Source organism: Chroicocephalus ridibundus, chromosome 1, assembly GCF_963924245.1.
Source record: "Chroicocephalus ridibundus chromosome 1, bChrRid1.1, whole genome shotgun sequence".
Classification (NCBI taxonomy): Eukaryota; Metazoa; Chordata; class Aves; order Charadriiformes; family Laridae; genus Chroicocephalus; species Chroicocephalus ridibundus.
The window spans coordinates 60,499,976-60,522,880 of NC_086284.1; the positions used below are offsets into that span (position 1 = coordinate 60,499,976).

Here is a 22,905-nt window from a genome sequence, read left to right on the forward strand (position 1 = left end):
TGTTTCCGGACAACCAGACAAATACAAATAGTAAGCTCGTCTGAGCTGTACTAATGACCACCTGAAAAATTGCAACCCACAGTGTTACTGCTGAAGTCCTAGGTTGTAGCTGGTTACTGCATCTGGGAAAAGCTTAATTCTTCTTTCTTCACTGGAGGGTCCTGGTTGACCATGACAAGGTGTTTTGTTGTGTTAACTAGGGAGGAGAAGAATGATTTCCTTAAGCTATTTCCTTTTAAGCTATTATCTCTGGTAGTTACCTAATGTATTTGTCTTATGTTACTAGCTGTTATGTATTAGGAGTTTGCAAATCCAATAGCCCAATAGTGGCGGGTTTGCAGCAGCTGCTTGTTCCCAGATCTAGCCAGTAGTAAGGCTGAGCACATATTCACTATAGGCAACCGCGTAAATGCACATATACAATATATATACACATATACACACAGCCAGCCACACAGGTAAACACAAACAGAAAACAGCACTCCCACAAGCACAAACAGTGCCAGTGGCCTCACCCTGTTCCAGCCTTTGGCTGACCAGAATGAAAATTCATTAGTGAAAAATATGTATACCTATATACAATATGGATCCCTCCAGCAACTGGTTTTAGACACTCAGTCTGTCCAGTATCGGGCTCCTGGATCCTCACGTCTCCCAGTGGCTGGTACCTGAACATAAAAGCCCCCAAGGCTCACAGCCCCACTCAGTTGTTGGTAGTCAGATCTATACACACACACACTATGGGTTCCTCCAGTAATTCATCTTAGACACCCAGTCTACCCAGTAACTGACAGCTGGGTACTCTGGTTCACAGTTGTCTCACACACGCACACACATCAAAGGTGTCTCTCCAATAGCTGGTCCAGGCTTATGACATTACCAGTAATTGACCTTGAGGCCTCATAGTCTTTCCAGTGTCTGGCCTGACTTACGGCTACTTCAGTACTTGGCTGCCAACTCTCTTATCCTATTTGTCAGCCACTCCAGTTTACTGTTGCACGTTGACCTACCCACCCAATCAATACATACATGCTCAGGTCTCTCCAGTTACTGGCATCCTAGACCATGCATAGTCTGATGGCTCTACTGGGACAGCCCCCAGAGGAGCCGGGTCAGGGACCTCTGTTTCCCTGATGAGGTTATTGGGGTTGCTTCACCTGCCTGTGTTTCTCTGTGCTTGTCTGTGTTTGTGGAGGTGAACCTTTAATCACCTAACCTTACATTAGGTAGAGCTTAAATGGTAGGAGCAAACTACTAGGTTAATATATTTAAGAATGCTACATGCACCTTTACCTTCCTTGCATTGCTTCCTTTTGATATTCACAGGCTCTCTCATTCCTGCAAATCTAAGAACTTCGGAGAATTCTTCTATAAATGCAGCCCATTTCAAATATCTTTTAGTATTTTAATATTGCTAAGACAAGCTCGGGTAGATGGAGCATGGCTACTGGGCAGATGCAACATATTTCTGTGTGCAGAAAAGCCAGCCCAGGAATTAGTGGCAGATATGCTCCAGGGACCAAATGTGGGGTGTTCAAAAGCCCGCACAGGGCTTTTTTAGAGTAAGTAGGTTGTGCAAAATTTGTCTTACGCGTTTATCTTTTTTGTCCCTCCAGCTTCTCAGAATAGTGCAAACAGGTTGATGTTCTTAGTGTTGATAGATGCCTTAAGGCATTGAAACACCTCAAATTCCCCTTTTTATATATAACCACATTCTGTCTGCCTTGTCTTCCCCTGCTTAGTTTATGTATTTTTCTGCTCTTAAGATCAGAGACCTCTTTATTTTTCTTCTAATTCATTTTGAAGCTTGGGTTACCTCTACCGCTTTCAAGAGACTCCTATGTTGCTGCAAGATGCAGCGCAAAATTCTGGTGTATAATTACACATAGCCTTTTCCCTCTGACCCCCTTCCCTCCCAAACCTCTCCCCTCCCACCCTTCCCTCCCCCTTTGTCTCCCCCTTGCCCTCCCTCCTTTGTCTTTCCAGAGCTCTAGCTTTGCCTATGGAGACGACAGTGATGCTGCAGCTGTGCAGAGCTGCCGGCAAGGGAAGGAATTGAAAGCTTCAACAGAAGACACTGGACAGCACAAGAGCCCTTCCTTGAAGAAGAGCCCAAAGGAAGGCAGAAAAGTGGATGGAGCAGTGGTGTCAACAGTGGAGGAAGAAGAGGAGGCTGCTAAGGACAGGATGCAGCAGAACAGACCTCAGTCACAGCAACCAAGCACAGGTCCAGCTTCCAGGGCTGCTCATGGCAGCAGCACCTCCATTCCTTTCATTGACTGCAGTGATGTAGATAGCGAGTATGATCTCCTCAGAGGACAAATAACCCGGTCATATTCCCAAACAAATGACAATTATGAGGGTGATTTGACCAGTGGTGCCTATATTCACTATAGAGATGAAAATCGCAATAGAACTAGATACAGGGATTCCTCTGCCTCTATAAAATCTTCCCAGTATCTCTCTGAAGAGTACCTTGATGATAACCCAGCTAATCTCTCCTTCTGCACTGGGGGAAGTCCCAGGATGCCAAGGCACAGCTCACTGGTTGACGAAATGTTTAAAGGGCCAGGGAGCCGTAGTCCGCTGGCCACTCCATTGCCTCCCAGTAGCAAAGGGTCAAGCCCTAATATGAGCCTGAGTAGAACTGGCTCTCAGGGTTATGTCTCAGAAAATGGGCATGACTGCAGGGTGAGGACTGGGGAGGAGGATAGCCATGCCAGTAGCTGCCATGGGTATGGCAGATATTCTCCAGGTTCTCAGTGGCCTCGTGCACAGAAAATCCCAAATCTCTGCAATAAATCAGTTACAGATCCATTTATCCTGAGCCAGATATCCTCAACCCCTGGGCAGGAGTATAGATCGGAGAGATACTGTAAAGGAGATGGGGTGGCTAAGATGTCTTCTCCAGAAGGCAAAATGATGGCCAACGGTATGCCAGCTGGGGCACAGTCAAAGCAGAGCCCAGTCATACAGTCACTGCATGCCAGTGGCGTGATGGATCACATGGCTGCAACCCAGATGATGGAGGGCTCCACCAGCAGTGGGACAGAATCTAGCGATTCTGACTCGGAAATCATTAACCCTTTCACTCACCCCCTGGTATTTGGAAATCCCATTGTGCTGAGCTCCTCTCCCATGCCTAGAAATAAGTACTCCTTTGGAAGCCTTCAGCTTGATGAGGAGGTAGAGGAGGATGTGTCTGTTGGCCTCAGTGATGAAGATGGTGTACAGGTCTTCAGCTGCTAGGGACCAGGGCATATGAAACCAGTGGGTACTGTGATTGCTCATTAGAGTGATTGCATAGTCTGGGGCTCGGGAAGAGTGGCTGGTAATAATTTCAGCATGTGGGTACGTTTCAAATGTTATCATTGAACTGACCAGCCAGAGGGAAGGGATGCTAGAAATACAATAATAATGATAAGTCTCAGTGAAGCTTAATGGTAATGCATCTCCTCTGAAAGGCAGGAGGAGAGGAAAATTATTACTGCTTTAGGTACCTTTGTAAGACTTTATACACTCACCTGTTCTTTGTATGAAGTCATATTTTAGGTATATATTGTAGCTTCTTTGACACTTGACTAGTTATTTTGACAAAACAAACAAAAATGAAATTAAGTAGGTACATTGTGCTCTTTTTGTATGTCTATTACAATGTTTTTTCTCTCCCATATAAGGAGAGCAACTTATGAGTGCCTCAACAGAATTAGGAGAAAAGAAATTTAACTTACGGCCAAATACAGGCAGCTTGATATTCAAGACCTAGACTTGTTGAAATCTTGAAATATGCTGGAAAATCTTTTCATAGCAAGAATGTGTTTGGTCTACTCATCTTCATAACCCATTTTATAATCTTAACTGATGAACTGAGGATACAAATTAGGCATGTATACAGGAACAATAACAGTATTGGCTTTTTCTTCAGTGGGTTCAACAGGCTGATTTGGTGATGGAGATTTTGAAACTCCAAACTCTTCCTTGGGCAAGAAAGAGAACAAGAGGAAAGATATAATTCAAGTGAAAAAAAAACTTAGATTGAAACAGCTCTAATGAAGAGTGGTATGCATATTACTTGCAAGGCAATCCTTTCTATCCTTTATCAGCGTGGTATAAAGATTAACTGGAAGGGATTTTTTTTTCCCCTTATTCTTTCAGTGGAATTATTCACAGAGACATCAAAGTTCTGTTGTGGGTGATTTTTGGTGGGAGTTTGGAGATGGTGGCTGTTTGATTTTATTTTTTTGCTTTGATCATGAAAAATCTTTATCTCTACAGGATCCAATTAGTTTGTCATAGGCTGGTTTTTTTAAGAGTGCCACCTCATAAATTTTTCATCCCTTGACACAGAGAATGATGGGACTAACTGTGGTCCAGGCTGATCGTCTTCTGTACTGTACATAGCGTAGCGAGATTTTGGCACATGTGCAGAAGGACAGAGAGACGAAATCTTTGTAAACCTCCTTTTCACAGGCTAAAAGTACTGAGAATTAAGGCTGTATAGTAATAAAATCTGATTCTAGTTTCTCTGAGCTAATTAAGAAAATCCAGATGAAAGATCTCCTGTTATGGCAAGTGTCCTGCAGTTATTAAGAGCTGTGAGACAAGATATGCTCTCTAACACTGGCCTTAATTTTAACTTTTATATATTTTTCTTGTGGGGGAAGGAAACTAAATTTGAGAATTTTAAGTGATGAACAAGAGCACTGGCTGAACTGCAGGTCACTTGCAGTGATCTGCATCGTGCAGTACATGCATGCAGCAATGATGAATCCACCCACATAAGTACTGACGAACAAGTTTCAGGACTTTGTAAATCTAGACAGTATAAAATTTTCAAGATCGTTTTTACAAAAATAATAAAACAAGAAGTCTTTTTAATTTTTCTAATGCCTTGGTCTATGCACATTTTAACAGAGTTTAATCTGAGTGAAGGATATTTAAAAAGATACCTACAGTAGTTAGGCATGTCTTGTTATATACTTTACTTTTTTGCAGTAGAATATATCTTCGTGTAAATATAAGTTTTAACCTGCTTATCCCCTTTAGTGTGTTGGTTTTCTTAAAGATTAGATACCTCATTTTTTTTTAACAGGAATGATTTATAGCATCTCTTCAGACAGTGATATTTTGGTGACAGGGAATGCTCTTGTTTGTTCCTGTAGTTTAAAGCATGAATCTAGAAACAGCAAGATTGATAATTAGGGAGAAGCTTGCTTGTATACTATTCTAAAGAAGGTGGTTTGTGTTTTGGATTTAGAATAGCTGTAAAATAATTGCCTTGAACTTCTCAGTATTTAAGATGAAATATAGCTAGTTGAAGCCTGCATTAGCAGATAGGGTAAGCGTGGGCAGTGGGTGCATGAGTCTCCTTTTGATTTTTTTGCTGCCTGTGCAGCAAAAGTACCAGTAGTTATATTATACAGTGAAGTAACAGCAGTCTGGACAGATGAATTAATTGCTTTGTTAGCCAGTAAAATTAGAGTTCAAGTAAGGGATTTGCAACAAAAGGATTTGCAGGCGTTTCTGCTACTTAAGAAAAGTGGATAGATTTCATATTGTTTGGATTGAAGTGAATATAAAATTTTATAAGTGGTGTTTACTATTTTGCATACTGTTTTCAGGCCTGTTTTCTTCTCTCATATGCCTACAAAGATAATGAATTTATAATCTTACAAGAACAGACCTGCTGGTAGCTGGAATTAGCTTAGTTGCTAATAAAGTATCTCAACAGCTTTTTTTTTTCTTTAGAATATTATTCTCAAAGATGAAATATGAGGATTTTTCTCCAACTATTTTCTGTAATCTGGCATTGTTTCAACTTTAAATGTTTAAGTGGTTGTCATTTTAACACATGTGGAATTCTTCCAGTTTGAAGAAATAAAGTTTGTAAATTACATAGGAAATAATTTCTTTTAGGATGAATCACTTTTGCAGCATTCTTATGCCACTGAAGTTCAGTTTAATATCGGTAGACAAGCATTTAATTAAAAACAGTCTGTGGGCCAAATTCCTCCACCAGACATGTGGTTCATATCTGGGCGCTTGCCAAGAATGGTTAAGTGAGAGAGCAGTTTTAAATTGACATTTTCACATAGGATCAGGTCCCTCAGAATTCATCTGGGAGTTTGTTCCTGTGGGACAAATACAGAAGGGCCTCGCAGGAAAGAACAGAAACCTTTGGGCAAGACTGTGGATGAGATGAAATGAGATGGGGGAATTCTTGTTGTTCTAGTCCGCAAAGCACAACAGGGGAAGAGGAGCCTGTCAGTTCAAGTTAGTCGTTGCAAGCATTGATTAATCTGCATACCCTGGTCAACTGCAGTGGTCTAAGCATACCCATGTCTCAAGTCTTAACAGAGGTAGCTACAGACACGGTGAAAGACTTGATTCTCTGACCACTTTCTGTAGATTTTGGAGTGTGACTGATGGTACTTTTAAATGCCGTTCTCTTGAAGTGTCCAGGTATCCTTAAGCAGTTGCTACAAATGAGGGAGGTGAATCCCCAAAAGACCGAGCAGGTGCGTCTACTCCGACTGAGTAGTCCTGAGCCACACGTCTCCTGTCCTTCCAGAGAACGTGCAGGAAGCCTCTTGTTGGGCTGTCCAGACAGCTTATCACTGTGCTCAACCAGCTCCGTCCACGTAGTTGGATGAATATGGAGATGAGTTGCAAGAGCAGTTTAGGGGTTTGTCCCAAAATAAGATGCGGATGTACTTAGTCTATGGATAAAGGGCACTCTGTTTCCTGTTTTTGCTATTCTAAGAACTTGACCACATTCTGTCCTCTGCTATAGTGAACGAGAAAAGTCATATCAGACAATTTTGAGTTTTCTCCAGCTCAGCAGCAGCTCACACTTACTGTGTCCTGTTGGGATCTTCTCCTGGAGGTTTTTTTTTTTATATCAGCTTTTCCTAGAATCTAGTTTTCCTCAGTGACCTGGGATATAAAATCTGGGAGTAAATTTGGCTAGATGAAGGAAAAGTGAACAGTGGCAAGTTGGCCTAGGAGCCAAGACATATGTAAGATACTGCAGGTATGGAGTTTTGAATAATTGATACTTGAATGGCCTAGACTGCACTGTTTTCGGTTTAAGTGCATATCCCCTAGCAAACATATTCCTTGTGCATGACCGAGAGGGGTGTTCTCTGAAGGTGGTTTGCTCCTAGTGCTGCCCTTGTCTCAAATCACCCGTAGCTCGTAGGCCTGCCTAACGTGTACCATCCCATTAACCAGTGTAGTGCACGCTAAATACACATTGTGTCAAAGAAAAACTGGAAGAGAAATTTCTGTAGCTGAAAAATGTCAACATGTAACTGAAATGGTTCTGTGATTCTATGAAAGCTCTTAGGTTTGTTGTATTTGCATGTACTTTATGTGAGCTATATGGAACTGACATCAATTACAAAGTAGATGGGTGAACATAATGAGAGTTACACGTTAATAATTTGAAAAATCAAATCAGTCTACCAGTTTGCTTCAAGGTTAAAGGACAAGCAAAATTAGACAGACTTTTCTTGACAGAGCAGCATTGGCAATGCCGAACATAATCATTAGAACGTAGCAAAGGGTGAAAAAACTATGGTTTGTGAACTAAGTGGGCCTAGTATTGTTAGACCAGACTGCTTTAATACCTGGTTTTCCCCCCTTGAATATCTGTAGGGCTGGTTTCTGTTTGCACAGATGTTTGTGGAGCAGCTTTTACTAGTTGAAGCAGCTGTATTCATTCTGAAGCAGTAGCATTCATGCCAGAAGTTCCTCTCTGGTCTCTCTATCTGTGCATGCGATTACTTGGTTGTGACTGGAGAAAAGTCAAATGGAAAATGGGGTAGACAAATCTAAAACCTGTTTATAGCTCCTCCTTTTCTTCACTTAGAAGCAGAGCTGTTTTAAATTCTTTCTTCTGTCCCACGATAAGCACACACGCATGCAGAGTCACCATAATCAACTAGAAGTTTCTTCTGGCGGGCTTCAGCGTTGGAAAGAAGAAGAATAGGAAGTATCTCATGTACACTGAAAATGTCTAGCCTTATTTATTTACAGTTCCCTTTGGTATAGCATGCTTTCCACACTTTTCCGGAGAGTATAAAGCCCCAGTAGTTTCTTAGGGAACTCGGAGAACAGGAATGGTGTTAATCAGTTAAACTGATGAAGCAGACCTGATTTTGAATATTGAAAACCAGTGATTCAGATCTCATCAGTATGATTTATATGCAATTAGCATGAATTGTGGCTATTTCTGGAACACGTCTTCAACAGAAGAAAGGACGTCTGACCTATAAATTATGTCAAATACCATGTTTGTTTAACTAGTCTCATTTGTCATAATGAGCCATTAGACTGCTGCCAGAGGTGACTTCAGAATGAAATTTTAATTGCTGCAATTTAACTTCTAATGATGAAAAACAAATTAACAATCCAAGTTTTTCCTGACTTCCACACATGCGTGAAGGATTTGGCTGTCGCTTACCTTTGTGCTTAGGGATGTGGACCGCTGGAGATCCACCTCATTCAGCAGGGGGGTTGTCAACTGGCTGGGAAGGACAGTGGGTGTGAAGGTGTGAAGGAACGAGGTTCTGTGTTCAGCCGTGTATAAAGTGAAGGAAGCCAAAGCCCCTTTTAGTCTTCCAATAATGCTTCTCTCTCTGAACGGTCTAAGTTTCTTAAGGCAGCTTCTGTACGTTTTAGCACATCTCTTTCCTTTTCATTTAGGGAGTCAGTTCTCTTCTCCGTACCAAATAAGAGAGACCCTAAATACATGAGGGAAATGGAATCTTTTGGAAGGATTTTTAATATGTGCACCTTTCTTTTGTTAGCTGCTGGCAGACACAAGTGGTAGGAGAGCAGGCCTTTTGCCAGAAACCCAGCTGCTTGTTGCTGTCTCCTACTTAATGGTGATGATTTCGGGGGGGGGGGGGTGTCTGATTGTAAGTGTCTGAGGCACACTGTTAAAACATCAGGAGGTCACAAAGATTAGACTCGTGTAATTTTTCTCAGACGTGGGCAGCAGCAGACTCTGGTTTCAGTCAAGCCACAGTAGGAAAAAGTTTTGCCCGGGCTGTCAGGTTCTGGAAAGGAAGGAAATTGAAACCCTAGGAAATTAAAATTAACAAAATCTTTCCTCTTCCATTTCAGTAATTTCTGTAGTTGCTGAAACATACCTAGACAAGGGCGCATATCTTATTTACTTATTTATGAGGGAAATAATTTTTGTGCAACGTGTGGGTCCTGAACAAAGGCATCTTCTGTGTTCCCCCCGTGGTTAGGCTGTGTGGTGCCATTGATATTTTAAAATACAGAACTTCTACTTAAAAATCAAAGGCATCATATGAATAAAAAGCCTAGTTTGGGTGGCATGTAGCAGTTCTTTGGAGTGTTTTGTCTTCTGTTCTAATTCTGTGGTCTACAAAGAGGGTGTAGAATAAGCTTGGTTTATGTTGTTTGTTATTAAAAGCAGTGAGCACTTTCTTTTAAATGTTAAGAGATCTGGAAAGCCTGTGTGCCTGGCTGAGCTGTGCGTTCACAGGCACTGTTTTCACAAGTGTGAGTGTAAATAATGGTGGTGTTATTACAGTAAAAGGAGTAAAGACCTTAGGATCATAAATTTGCATGACATGATGGTAAATATTTAGTTTGCTTTAGAATGATTAGAGTTTTAAGGTGTAATTTTTATTGATCATTGTTTTTGGTAGAGTTTTGGCCTCTGAGAACCATAAAAATCCACGGTTCCTACTGATAAAAATTAACTCTAAAGCCAGTAATGATACAGCTGTCACTGATTGAACATGGAAGGTCGAAGGAAAATGAATGCTTTCTGATTCAAGAGCTTTCAAGCTTGTTAAAATTAGATTAGAAGCTTTCTTTAAAATGCTGCAAAACCTGTTTTGAGAAGAAAACAGGTTTTTGCTTTTGATGGTTTACAGCAAGATCAGAGGTAGGTCGCTCTGTTTAGTTCAGTGAATTTTAGAGCTCATGCCTGTTGCTTTTCCATGAGGCACATAAAAATCTTTGATTAGCTGAATCCTTATTTTTCCCCTTTCCTGCTAAAAAACTCACCTGGACCCACTAACAAAAGTTCATAAGCTTGGCAGTGTTTCACCTATCCAGTCCTTTCCTGGTTTCTGTGTGTGCCCATGCATAGATTTTTTTAATAAATCTCAATAGCCAAAATTAATTTTTAAAATTGAAAATGCTGGGGACTTCATTCTCATTTTTGTCATTTGTTTAATACCGTTCAAAGAGAAACATTTTTTGTTTCATTGTACGCACTGTTTTGTCAGCATGTACCTCTCTGGGAGAAAAAGCCTTTTCAATGTTCTGTCTATCCTCAAAGCATGGTGTATCTTCTGTTCCTTGCATTGTTTGGAGCACTGCCTCAATGTCCTTTCACTGCAGAAATACCTATTTGTATTGGGAGTACCTAAATCCTCTTATTACAGTGATCCTGTCTCACAGAGCAACTCCTCACCTCGGAATCGGAGATAACCCCCACCAGGTTGTGAGTCTCAAGTTGAGAAACCACACCATGTTGAGGAGCGGAGGGAGGGGGGGAAGGTCTGTTTGCCAGGGCATTGGGGCTCCATTGAGCACAATCGGATTGCCCTTCATTTCCTAATGAAGGCTGCACCCAACGATGATCCAGTCGGTCTGCCGTAGCTCGTAAGCAGGATCACTGCAGTCTCAGGGAGATGTCTTGTTGAAACGGACAGTATCTGTGGCTAAGGCTTACACAGGGACTGAACACTTTCAGGTCCATTGTAGCACTGTCTCGTGCTGGTTTAAAGACAGACAAACAAAAGCAAACCAACCCTAACCCTGGGTACAGCAGGGAATCCTTCCGCGTGTTGCTCTATTTCTGTCTGGAAAGATCAAGGCTAGACAAAGGACCGATGCCCAGTGACCTTGCGTTCCTCCCAGGCTGTAAAGCTCACCCTTTGTTCTTAAGACGTGAGTATACCCTGATGTAGGCCAACAGCAGTTACTGTCTGATTTCACACTCACCGCTGTCTAATACTGCAGTATACCGATAAAGCATGGACCTTTACCAACTAAAGAGGTTGCTGGCTACTAAACCGACAGCAAGCTTGATGAGACGATAAGCATGTCAAGCCATTTAACTGTGTATGCATGGAATTAAATTTTTTTTTATTATTTTTTAGTTTTACCTGTACTGAAGGCTTTTACTCATTCTAACTGGTATTTTGCTATAAAACTGTCACTGGTTTAATTGTTCTGTCCATTTGCTGGCTGATGCTTTGTCCTCAATATGAGGAAATTGGTTCATTGAGAAGGTGCACCATTCTCCCAAATCCCTGCCGCTGACTGACACTCCTGCCATGGGCATGCATTTTGAAGCTGTGAAGTCAAAGCGAACCTTTCTCCCTGTCATGTTCCTCTTCAAGCCAGGCAGAGTTACTGGTTACGTCTGACATAGGATCTCTTCCTGAGTTGTTTTTTCTTCCCGTTGCTCCTGAAATTCTTTGGTACTGCATTCAGGGATGTTTGTACATAAATGTATGGTTGATGTATAACTACTTTTCAAGATCTTTAATTCTAACAAACAAGCACTCCAGCTTGTTCTGTTTAATGAGGAAGAGGAGTGCAGCCTGATGAACTGGTCTCCATCAGACTTTCATGGAAGTCAGTGGGGGTTGGTTCTTGCATTGAGGGAGAGCAGAGCAGAATCTCCATCCCATATCTCTTTTAGCTCAGCAATGTGACTGTGCCTGGTTCACAGGACCAAAACTTTTAGGTAGAAGGTAGAGGTATGCAACCACTGTGACCGTGGGAAATTAAGCTAGACCTAACTGTGTGGCCGCAGCAGTGACAGCTCTGTCAAATGCTTTCTTATTAAAGAGCCTTCATAAGCGGTACGCTCAGTAATGTGCAAGGACAAAGGGGCGACAGCTTGGGTGTCATCCACCAGGCTGGAGTTTAGAAAACACTGAACTGCCCTTAAAGCAGAGTAACTGGGATCTGGATGTCACAAGCTTCCCCTGACTGCAGAGCAGTCTGTGAAGCAGGCCTAAGAGAGAATAAGCCCTGCGACATTCCAGGTATTGAGATGGGTGCTTTTCTGGCTCGTAACACATTTTAATTTCTAATAATAAACCTTGAGAACAATATAATGTAACCCCCAACAGTTGAGTTAGAATGAGCGCTGTAGATGTACATGAAGTTTTCCAGCAGAATTTCAGTCACCTTCAGTAATGGCTGATGTTTTCTCTCAGATTCCATTGAGTAATTTTCACTTCTTGGTGCTCCACAGAGGACAAACATAGCCAGGGGCATCTTAACACAGCTGTACTGTTCCTTCCTGTTAAAACACAGCGTGTAGGGATGAGAACTGTTTCTTTTGAAGCAGATGGGGAACGCTAAATGGCGTGAGTTTGTCACTCCGCAGTTTCAGGAGGAAAGGAATAGAGGAGAAGTATTTTGAGGATACATTGAGTCCCATTTATCTTCCTCACAAAGAGGAGAGCCCTTCCATCTTAGGCTGAAGTCTCTAAGGAGGGATTTCACATCATCTTATGCTGTCTATGTAGCCAGCAAAGAAAGAGGCAGCAGGCAGTTCAGCTCACTATGATTTGAATTGACCTCTGGGACGGATTTTCTTTGTCAACTGAAAGGTACTGATTTGAACTTTTTTTTCCCTGGTAGTGGGCTTGTTTTAAAGTATTATTGCTCAGCCAGCCCAAATCTCCATAGGTGCCAACCTCAACAACTGTCCCTATGGTGTAATGTTTGTGCATGACAGTAGCTGAAACTAAAGGAGATACTGCTGGTGGGATGGATCACGGCTGGCCAGCCAAGCGCAGAGACCAGCCTGCCCACAGCTTGCCAGTGCTCCTGTGCATTCCCAACACCAAACTGCAGCAGACAACTGTGATGTGTGTTTTGACAGAGGTACAGCCATTAAGTATTTTATTTTAGCCACTGGCTTCATTTTACTTAGCACTTGGAACATGTATGTTGATGGGGGTGATTTGAGACACGTGTAAAGCTAAGAGAACCCATAGTTTCATGTCCTGTGGCCAAGTAAAATGCCATTGTCATTTCATAGATTTTTTTCAAGTTAGCTTTCAATCAAGGTTTATTTTTTCTGTCACCTTCCCTACTGCAGTACTTTTCCCCAATGTCTGGAGAGTAAACTAGCTCAGTCGAACTAAGAACGACTCCAGATATTTTGGCACTGATGGACTAATCTGGCATACCATGGTAAAGTGCATTCTCATTATTTGCCTCCGTCATCAACCAATGTTTGTTTCTCTTCTTAAACCTAGTCTCAGAAAAGAATTGAAGCATGTGCTTAATTCCTGCCCACTCCACCAACGATATCATTTTAGTATGTGCTTAAACAATCCTGAGATAAACATCCTTTTGTACTTGGTCTCTTAATTTGTGTGTATATAGCTGGCTCCATTATATTTGAAAGATGGCTCAAGTCTGAATCGAAATAAAAATCACTTAAAGCACCAGCAAAGACAGTTCCACATACCATCCGCAAACCTTTTAGGCCTCCAATGTGCTGTGCAGTACCACCTGATATCTGGCAACTGACATGCTAATAATTGCCTGTCAATCAATGAATCCTTTAGGGTACAATGGGAGGAATCTCAGTACCTTGTAAATAAGATTGGTCTTCTCCTTTCTGCTTCTGTTTATATTCTGCAGTATGTAGTTGATGAGTAGAGCCTGTATGAATATACTCTTCTGTGGCAGGGGGTCAGAGGAAACACTGAGGAAAGACCATGTGGTTAATGCAGGTTGTTTGGTCTTCATGTCCGTGAAAAAGAGAAAGTCGCTTTGTAGCATTGCCGTGACCCATCAGCATGACACACGTCCTGATTGATTGGTGATGGGGGAGAGAAGACCTTCCGTTTTCATTCCTTCATGATTTACTGACTTTCTCACAGCAGAATAAGTTTGTTTCCCAGCTTTACCAGAAGAACATCCAATGTGGTTGATCTTTATTGCTGTGTTGGTTGTAATTAGGCCCCAGATGTGCTAATGTAACAGCATTTTGAGGCCCTTTTGTAATGTAGCCACTTTCTTAGACCTAGCTTTAATTTTCACTTGATCAGCGTATTGGCAGATGGGCGTCTAACTGAGCTCTTGCTTGTAGGTGGTGGTGGTGGATGGAGTTGGTCACTGCTCATGTCCCCATTGATGCCAAAAAGGTGGATGTAGCATTTTAACTGGCTGCAAAATAACTTTTTGCAGCAAGAATGTCAGTGATGTGTTAGTGTGTAAGTCTTTAATCAATGGGGTGTATAGTTAAAGCTGTGAGCCACCAGGCACATTTTTTGGTGATACTTTCTGTAATACTTTTTCCAAGTTCGGTCTTCCAAGTACAGGTTAGTAAGTCTTTTTAATTCATTGTCCATTTGATATTTTATAGTTTGAAATACTTGAGTTGTACTGATAAAAATTCCAGTGCATCCGAAGTTAGATCTAGGATTATCAATAGGTAGGTAGATATGTCGATACATCTATATCTATCTATCACAGATAGGTGCTATTTAACATCTAGACTATAATGCCTGTGAACTTCTCACAGAGGTGCAAATCATTTATTCGCTGTCGTATGACAGGCATAGTGCCAGAATTTCTTTGTTTCCACGTTTGAGGTGATACCACTTTTCTTATGTCTTTTGTAATGTAGAGTTAAGTACTTTTAACTTTACAACCTTGCTATTAATCTGTTTCACTATTTCTCAATGATTAATTCCATTTCTTTTGAAAACACTGTATACAGTTTTGTGCTAGTGTCAATAAAATTGACATTTGTGTAACAAGCTGTGGCATTTTCTCAAATTTCACTGAACATTGATTTAGTGTGAAACCGTTGGTAAATTCTTTCTTGCTAGCTGTAATAATACAGACCTTTGACTTTGATTTATAATAGGCTACATAACTGTCATGATTACGAAAACTGATAACTGTATTGCTTTTTTCCTTCTCTTTTCAAAGGAATGACACATAAATATGAACTGGTTTGGAAATGGAAAACATTCATGTTCTAGCAATAAATCTTGAGTTCTTCCAGAAAATAAATAGGTTTTACTACTGGCCTAATTATATTTATTGGTGCCTCTGTTTACTGGAGTATCTCAGCTGTGTTGTAGCAACAGGAACACTTACCTATCATAATCTAGGGAGGACGAAACCATGTGATAGTAAAATGTATTTGAATTAATTATATATAGCGATGTATGTGTTTTACATTTAATCCTAGACAGCCCATTAGCTGTGGTAATCAAGAGCTTGTCACATTTTTTTGGTTGGATTTTAATGTACGATGCCAAAACGGTACAGACTGTAAATGTTCTTCCACATGACAGATCCATCTTCTAAAACGGGTTTAGATCTTCAGAGGTTTGGAGGCGGGGATGACTGGGAGAACACTGGGCAGTTTTGGCAAACTCTTCCCTTTGTGCAGTCGGTAGTCTGGCTGCCTCCCAGAAGACAAAATGCTAATTTCGGTAATATTTAATGTAGTGTATATGAATCCATGGAAGTGTAATTAATTGTCTAATTCTTTAATATTTTTAATCCAAAATTAAATGGGACTTTATATCTGTGATAATCTAAAGTTGTCATACTTTGTGCATTAAAAGTATTGCTTTTCTTATGTAAATATAATGCTAGCATTTCCATCCCAAACAATCAGAGGAGCATGGAAAGACCTACAAGGTATAATATACATACTTGTGTTGTGTGTAGAAATTGGGGAACTAGTAGTTTTCTCCCTTCATGTTAGATCTGACTGGTCTTAGCAGCAACACTGCTGTAGAAAGTCACAGTTTCTTTTTCTCTAGACTTCCACTAGATAAATTTGTTGTAACTTGTGTCCTGTAGCTCCCTATGAAGTACTGATTTGAGTTTTTCACGTTCTGTTTTGATAGAAAGAATGGCACTCCTAGGGTGACTCCCTTATTCTTGTGTTTATTCTCTTTCATAGAGTGGGTTACAATGGTGAAAAATTTGGTATTAATATGATGTTTAGCAGTAAATATTGCAGCTCAGTCATGTATGCCTTGATCCCTTCCCTACAGAGACACTAATTTCAGCCAGTTTCATCAGCTAAAAGAACGCTACAGTCCCTTGGTTAACGCAAGTGGATGCAGTTCCTCTGGCTTCAAGTCCATTTGGACTAGTTTGAGGACCCTGATGGCTGTGTCTTGTAGTGTAATTTCACATGCTGCAACTTAAGGTTGTGACTCTTTTTGGTACTTTCTACAGCGAGACTGTCCTAACTGATTTCTCTTTTACCATTTTTTTAGCAGGTTCTCTGACTGGCAGCCCTCACCTTTCAGAGCTTTCCATCAATTCCCAAGGAGGACCACCAGTGGCAAATATGTCTTTATCTCCAAACTTGAGCCCTGATGCCAAGCAGTCATCTCCCTTGATCAGCCCTTTGCTGAATGACCCGTCATGCATCAGGACTGATGACGAGGAAGAGGTCAAAAGAAAGGTAAGGCAGAGGCAGTTGGCCGTGGCACTCTCCTCCACATTGTGTTGCAACTAGTGCTGTTTGTCAAAGTGACTAATATCTGGGCCCCCTGCAGCTTCCTCATCGAAGATCCACACAGGTAACTTGAATCGGGTCGCTTGGTATCTGCTGTCCTCAGTCATGAGATGTCCAAGAGCATCCCTGTGCTCCTGAGGCCAAACTCACAGTTTGTAGCAGGTCAGGACAGAACGACAGAACTGCTGCTGCTGAAGGCTCAGTGCCCTGGATTCATCCTCTGTTACAGAGGTGCCGGAGTTAAGGGCCCCAGCTACTCTTTAAGCAGCAGAGAGAAGATAGATAGGTAGCTCTATGTCCCTTAGGTTAATATGGGATAAATCTGGGCCAGTCCTGTTGGTTGCAACCTTAAGAGCTTGTTTCGACATGGTCTCCTGTAAACCTGGCTTGTGTTTAAGGAGTGGAGTTCCGTAGTTTGTTGTAACAAAACAGTCAACTCCAATGTATTATTGGAGGGAGAACTTCAAGGTGACAGAAGGAAAAGGAACAGCGTTGAGCCTGTGCAGCCTGAGTGTCCAACCCAGGCTCTCCAGTCTGTCTCTGCTGGGAGCACCACTGGGAGAACTTGGCTGTGGGAGTACAAACGCTCTCTTTGAGCCACAGCCTGCAGCGTTCAGCTGGGAGTGTTTGGCTCAGCCCCATCAAAGCCATAAGGGAACATTACAAACAAAACTGCTTTTCAAAGACAGGAGTGATTCTGTCTGAGCCAGAGTGTTCTGGGTGTCTGCTGGCTCATCCCCCCTGTGCTGCAGGGTGGGAGGGGGTTGCTCTTGTCCTTCTGTTGCCTACTTTTTCTCCTGAGCTGGGAGCATCTCAGGAGGAAGAAGGTAGGAACTCAGATGGCTTTGCTGGAAAGCGGGAGGATGTGTAAGGAAGATCTCTTTTCCTACTGTGCATAGTTAGCAAGATACGCAAGAGAAATTTGAGAAGAAAAGCCAAGAATCAGTTAATAGACTGATGATTCTCTGTGCCAGTCCAAGTTACAGCAGCCGGTGACTGCTGTAGCTTGTACCAGCTGATGATGGTTCCTATGGGGTTGTATACTGACTAGGAAATGCCCACGCAATCCCCTCACAACCCATTCTAGCGCACCCTCTGCATCCCTCATCTTCAGGGAGGAAATGTAGAAGCAAAAGATTTATGGATGTTTCGCTCTTCGTTTTTGCTTCCTGAGCAACACACAGCAAGATCGGTTTGGATCCTTTGGCCCTTTAGAATTAAGAGGTCAAAACCACTTTTGCCTCTTGGATAACGCAGGAGGATTTGGGATTTTTTTTTTTTCCTGAAATTTGAAATCTGTAGCTTGGCCTAAAATTCTTCCCCTCTCCCAGTCTTAGGTTTTCTAGATGCACTGGGAAAATCTTACAGATTTGGGGGGTTTTGAGAGTATTTTTATTGTGGATTGTTACCCTGCCAATGAGACTTCCAAGAATCAGACCCTATTTTTTGTAATTTTGTCAAATTTGACATTCATCAGTTTGATTCAAATGGTTATCTAGCCTGCAGAGGATTTCTTGTGAACGTCAGAATATGTCCTGCTCCTCCAGATGTGTGGAATAAGCTGAAAGGAACATCAGCACCCCAGAGCTATAGAAATCACCTTGACAGAAAAAAAAGGTCTCTCAAGAACCCAGAGAAAGTGCTTGTTCCGTTGTGTTGGCAAGGAAGGATTGGTTTCGGGGCTTCAGGGCTCAGGCACATTCAAGCATGAGTCACAGTAACCACAAGCAAGGGTCACTGGTTTGTAACTCTCTTGGTGATTGTTGTCTGCAGTTTTTTTCCTACAAAAAGCAGCTCCATAAAAGCAGATGAAAACCTACCGTGTTTGCAATTTGCAGAGATTCCCAACTGAGAAAGCCTACTTCATTGCTAAAGAAGCAGCGACCACAGAACGAACATACCTGAAGGACCTTGAAGTCATCACATCGGTATGTTTACTTGAGCATTACTCATGAAACATGTGAAGCTCTAGTCAGCAGTAGTATTTCATCTGCTCCATTTAACATCTTAGCCGTTCCATGCTACTTTTATATTCTGCACTGTAGGTATTCTCTGCAGCGCGCAGGAGTACAGCTCTAGGGAGGAAATAACACAAAAAGCAGAAAGTCGAGATTTGCGCTGTGGTTAGTAACATGCACTACGAAACTGTATCAGGTTGGGGAACTTGGGACACACTTCAGTTATTTTTTCTTGCTCTCATACTTTGTGGTTGTAATTACTAAAAATGCCTGTGGGTTTTCAATGACTTCTCTTAAAACTGAAGTAGCTCCCTAGGGGGACATATAAATGTTTTCTCCTGGATTAAATACCCTCCATTTAACATGAAATATTGTGGAGTACCTATTTGAATGCTTCTGATTTTTCAGTAAGTGAAACTGACTGTTAAACGAGTCATTAATCTGTAGCATCTCATCAGAGCATGATTGTTAACACCGAGGCAAATACGTGCCGCCTTTGCACACACACCAACAGTCTTGTTTAACTTCCAAGAGTAATGTGCGCAAGATTTGGCCTTAAATAACAATTGTCTCTAAAAGCACACTGGATCCAAAACTTCTCATGGTATTTCAGTAGGGCTGCCAAGCTCTAGGCCTCCCCACTCTTTAATCGTGTGAAGCTCTGTGAGGTGCATTGCCACCTCCTGCATTGAGGGTTGTGGTAAGGAAGACACGCTGCACGGAAGAGTCTGTTGGGACCAGCTGGGAACCAGGGAGAGACACCTTCTCCCCAGCTTCTCGTCTGTTCCAGAAGCCCACATGGCAGATGCAGCTGATCTAATGCCAACTTAGGCATAGCCAGTGTAGGCTGGAGCAGCATGGTTGTTACAGGCAGCAAGATAGCTGTGTCTCCACTGCCTACTTACCCTGGCTTTCTGGGAAGCCAGGCCAACGAGGGAAAGGGCCAGGTTTTGTGGGACAGTGGTCATCGCTGCAGCCTCGACAGCAGATAGGCTGTTTTCATCTTCTGTTTCACCCAGTGGCTGCAGAAACAGAAAGTTTTAGCTCTTCAGAGCTAAACCCCATTTCCCACCCTGGCCTTTATTCTTATGGTAGGCAAATTTGAATTTGCTGTGTCACCAAGAGGCATATACCTGTCTCTGAGCTAATCATCAGGCCCGTCAGCTATGCCCCACAGATGTCTGGCCCAGGAGGCCACTGAGAGCGAACAAGTAGCCAGCATCATTGGAAAAGGCAGAAGGAACGAGTGTTGTGCATGAATTTTGAGGCTTGGTAGGTGTGCAGTTCTTCAACCTTAGCTCTGCTCAGTGCAGAGATAACGCAGGGGAGAGTGAGGCTTGGGAGGGGTCTCTCTTTATCCCAGGTCTGGATCAGCTCCAGATGATGTGGTGTCAATAAAGACTATGGTCCCAACAGCCTTCTAGGCATTGCAGAAAGTCAACCACAGATAGCTGGAACCCCTCAGGGCAGCGAGGCAGTGGTGTTACCATGTTGAAGATAATAGTCTGTGCCACCTTGGCAAGCCCCCTAGTCCTATGGCTTTACATCACCCATAGGTCTATTAGGGTGAAATAAAGAAAATATGGAGCGAAACTGAGCAGGAGCCTGTTGCAGTCTTAACAGCGTTTGGCACTGAGCCTCCTATTTCTTTCTGCTAGCATCTTCGGAGTGCAAAGTACCATCCTTCTACTTACTCAGTTTGCGAAGTGCACAATATTCTCTGTCTGCGCACAACAACGTGGGCTTGAATGCTTGCTGTACCAAATCCTGTCAAAGGGATTTCAGACAGAACTGAGCAAAAGAAAATGGAGAGCATATTTTTTGTTCTTAGTGGAACGTTTGCAAGTGTTGCGAGTATTGCAATACTCTTTCTCTTGCACCTACAGCATTTGCAAATTCAGTTTGTATTGACCGACCGGTTTGGGCTTGAAAAGAATTTTCAAGATTTGATCAGTGATGGCAAAGGGGAAAGGAGTTGCTTTTTTAACTATGCAGGGCCTGACCGCTGATAAGAGCATCAGTTCAGCATGTAGGAGCGTCAGAGGTTGCCTGGGTTGTACTCCTAGTGCCAGCTAAATAAGGTCCTTACTGGGTTGGGTGTATTTGGGTGAGGTGCGTAAAGACAGCAAATGATCGTACCTGCTGCAATCCACCCTCCGATAATTTTGCTTCTTTTTTTCCTTTGTAGTGGTTTCAGAGTGCAGTGAGTAAAGAGGACTGCATGCATGAAACACTGAAAAATCTCATTTTCTCCAACTTCGAACCTTTGCACAAATTTCACACTGGTTTTCTCAAGGAAATTGAACAGAGACTTGCTTTGTGGTAAGATTGTTGTTTGTTATTTAGCTGTGTTATTTCATGCGGTTTAGCATTTTTGCATTCCCTTTTTGCTAACTCTTTATGATAAACTGTAGTGATTCATTTGTGAAAGTCACAGATGTTGGTTATTAACAGACTGGGTATATTGAGTCATGCTTTGTTCGTGTTTACTTGACAAATTCTGTTGTTCAGATATCACAGTCAGGTACAGACATATGCAAATGAGATCATAATTCTGCATGAAGCTTTCTCTTGCCAAATGTCAGTGTTTCTATACAGCAGCTCTTCCGAAAAACGTGTTGCAAGCAAGGCTTATCAGTAGTAAAGCGGGAGCGGCAAAGGAACAAGTCCCGTTTCTGTCAAACTGGTGGAGGCTGGGGGGGATTTCAGAGGCCAGCTTCCCGTTCTGCAGCACCGCAGCTTTGGCACTCTCAGGGTCAACAGTGCACTCTACAAATTGTCAGAGTTTTGGAAGAAGACACTGGGCTTAAAAGTTATCTATTCTTAGCATAATAGTAGCAGTAAAACATGGCATTTTTGTGAAATAGCTATGAAGTGAGTAATTCTTCCCTGGCAGGACTCTTAACTCGGTTCATTTGACCACTGATAGCTGAGCAAAGGCAGCACACAGAAGCCCTCTCCGTCCTCTGATTAGACCTGTCTGGACTAGATTGTCTTCCTCTGTGTAGCCATTTTTTGGTAGTTTATCTTCGGTGCTGGGAGCCCGGCTTTTCTTTCTCATTTAGAAAAGTGACAACGGAAAATCACGTGAAAGCAGAGCAGGCAGACCTGATGAGTGCTAATCAGTTTAATGCCTCTTTAACTAATGAATCAAAACAAAAGCAAAACGCAGTCTTAGAGCGTGTGAGTTTAGCTGTGGCCATGTGATGGGTGAGGTCATTGAATGAGAGCACAACGCATTGCGGACCAGTGCTATCCCAACCCTCCCTGCAGAATTCCAAAATTAGCGGGTGTTTTCTGGGGAGAAGGGAGTATGATGCAGCCTCGTAGAGCTGACATCCTCACCCAGGAGTCTGTGGCTGATGGTTGACGTAAGGTTACTCCTAAAGTAATGTGCTGCACAGCAACTCTGCCTGTATCTCCCTTTTTTTCATTGGGCTGCTGCTGTTTTAATCCAGTCAAGGTTCTTACTGCTGTTAATTGCTTTCCAGTAAGGAACACTTATTGCAGGTACTCCAAGAAGGCTCTTTCAAATGCTGTAAAATAGTGATTGTCTCTTCAAACAAGAAGACAAGGGAACTGTTCAAGAAGGACAGGGAACTGCTGGAGAGGGTGCAGCAAAGGGCTACCAAGATGATTAGGGGACTGGAACACCTCTCTTATGAAGAAAGGCTGAGGGACTTGGGTTTCTTCAGTCTGGAAAAAAGACGGCTGAGGTGGGACCTTATCAACACTTATAAATGCTTAAAGGGTGGGTGTCAGCAGGATGAGGCCAGGCTCTTGTTAGTGGTGCCCTACAACAGGACAAGAGGTAATAGGCACAAACTCGAGCATAGGAAGTTCCACCTAAACCTGAGGAGGAACTTCTTTCCTTTGAGGGTGGCAGAGCACTGGAACAGGCTGCCCAGAGAGGTGGTGGAGTCTCCGTCTCTGGAGACATTCAAAACCCGCCTGGACGCGTTCCTGTGCAACCTGCTCTGGGTGACCCTCCTCTGGCAGGGGGGTTGGACTAGATGATCTCCAGAGGTCCCTTCCAACCCTACCATTCTGTGATTCTATGGTTCTATGAAACATTGTGTAGGATTAACAGTAGTTGGGGTTAATCCCCAACTAGTTGGTATTCAGGGTGCATGGTGAGAAAAGGAAAAATTATACAGTTAGTAAAGGGCCAAGTTCTGCTCTCTGCCAGACCAGTCTAATGTGGTGAGCTTGCTGGGTACTGATTCCTGGGGCCCATGTTGAAATAGAGATTCCCCCTGTATCCTTCTGATTGCTGGTGGCATTACAGGTGAGTGCCAACCTCCTGTTCAGGCATGATGTTTTTTCAAAAAATTGGATGATGCTGCAATTACAGCCTGCTGTGGAAATGTGGCACTGTAGTAAGTGGGGAGGGGGGTATGTTGAAAGAAAGAAAGAATA

At 42.5% G+C, this 22,905-nt stretch overlaps 1 protein-coding gene across 6 annotated transcripts in view; it reads left to right on the forward strand.

Annotated features, from left to right (window-relative positions):
* Positions 1-22,905, forward strand: part of FARP1 (FERM, ARH/RhoGEF and pleckstrin domain protein 1) — a 219,635-nt gene that overhangs the window by 163,353 nt on the left and 33,377 nt on the right. For 4 of the 6 annotated variants that reach the window (XM_063336712.1, XM_063336696.1, XM_063336673.1 and 1 more), the window contains exons 13-16: positions 1,987-2,227; positions 16,284-16,474; positions 18,367-18,456; positions 20,675-20,808. In XM_063336712.1, coding sequence (XP_063192782.1) covers positions 1,987-2,227; positions 16,284-16,474; positions 18,367-18,456; positions 20,675-20,808 — 656 coding nt within the window. The remainder of the gene's footprint in view (positions 1-1,986; positions 2,228-16,283; positions 16,475-18,366; positions 18,457-20,674; positions 20,809-22,905) is intronic. The other 2 variants (XM_063336705.1, XM_063336689.1) reach the window with 1 other exon arrangement.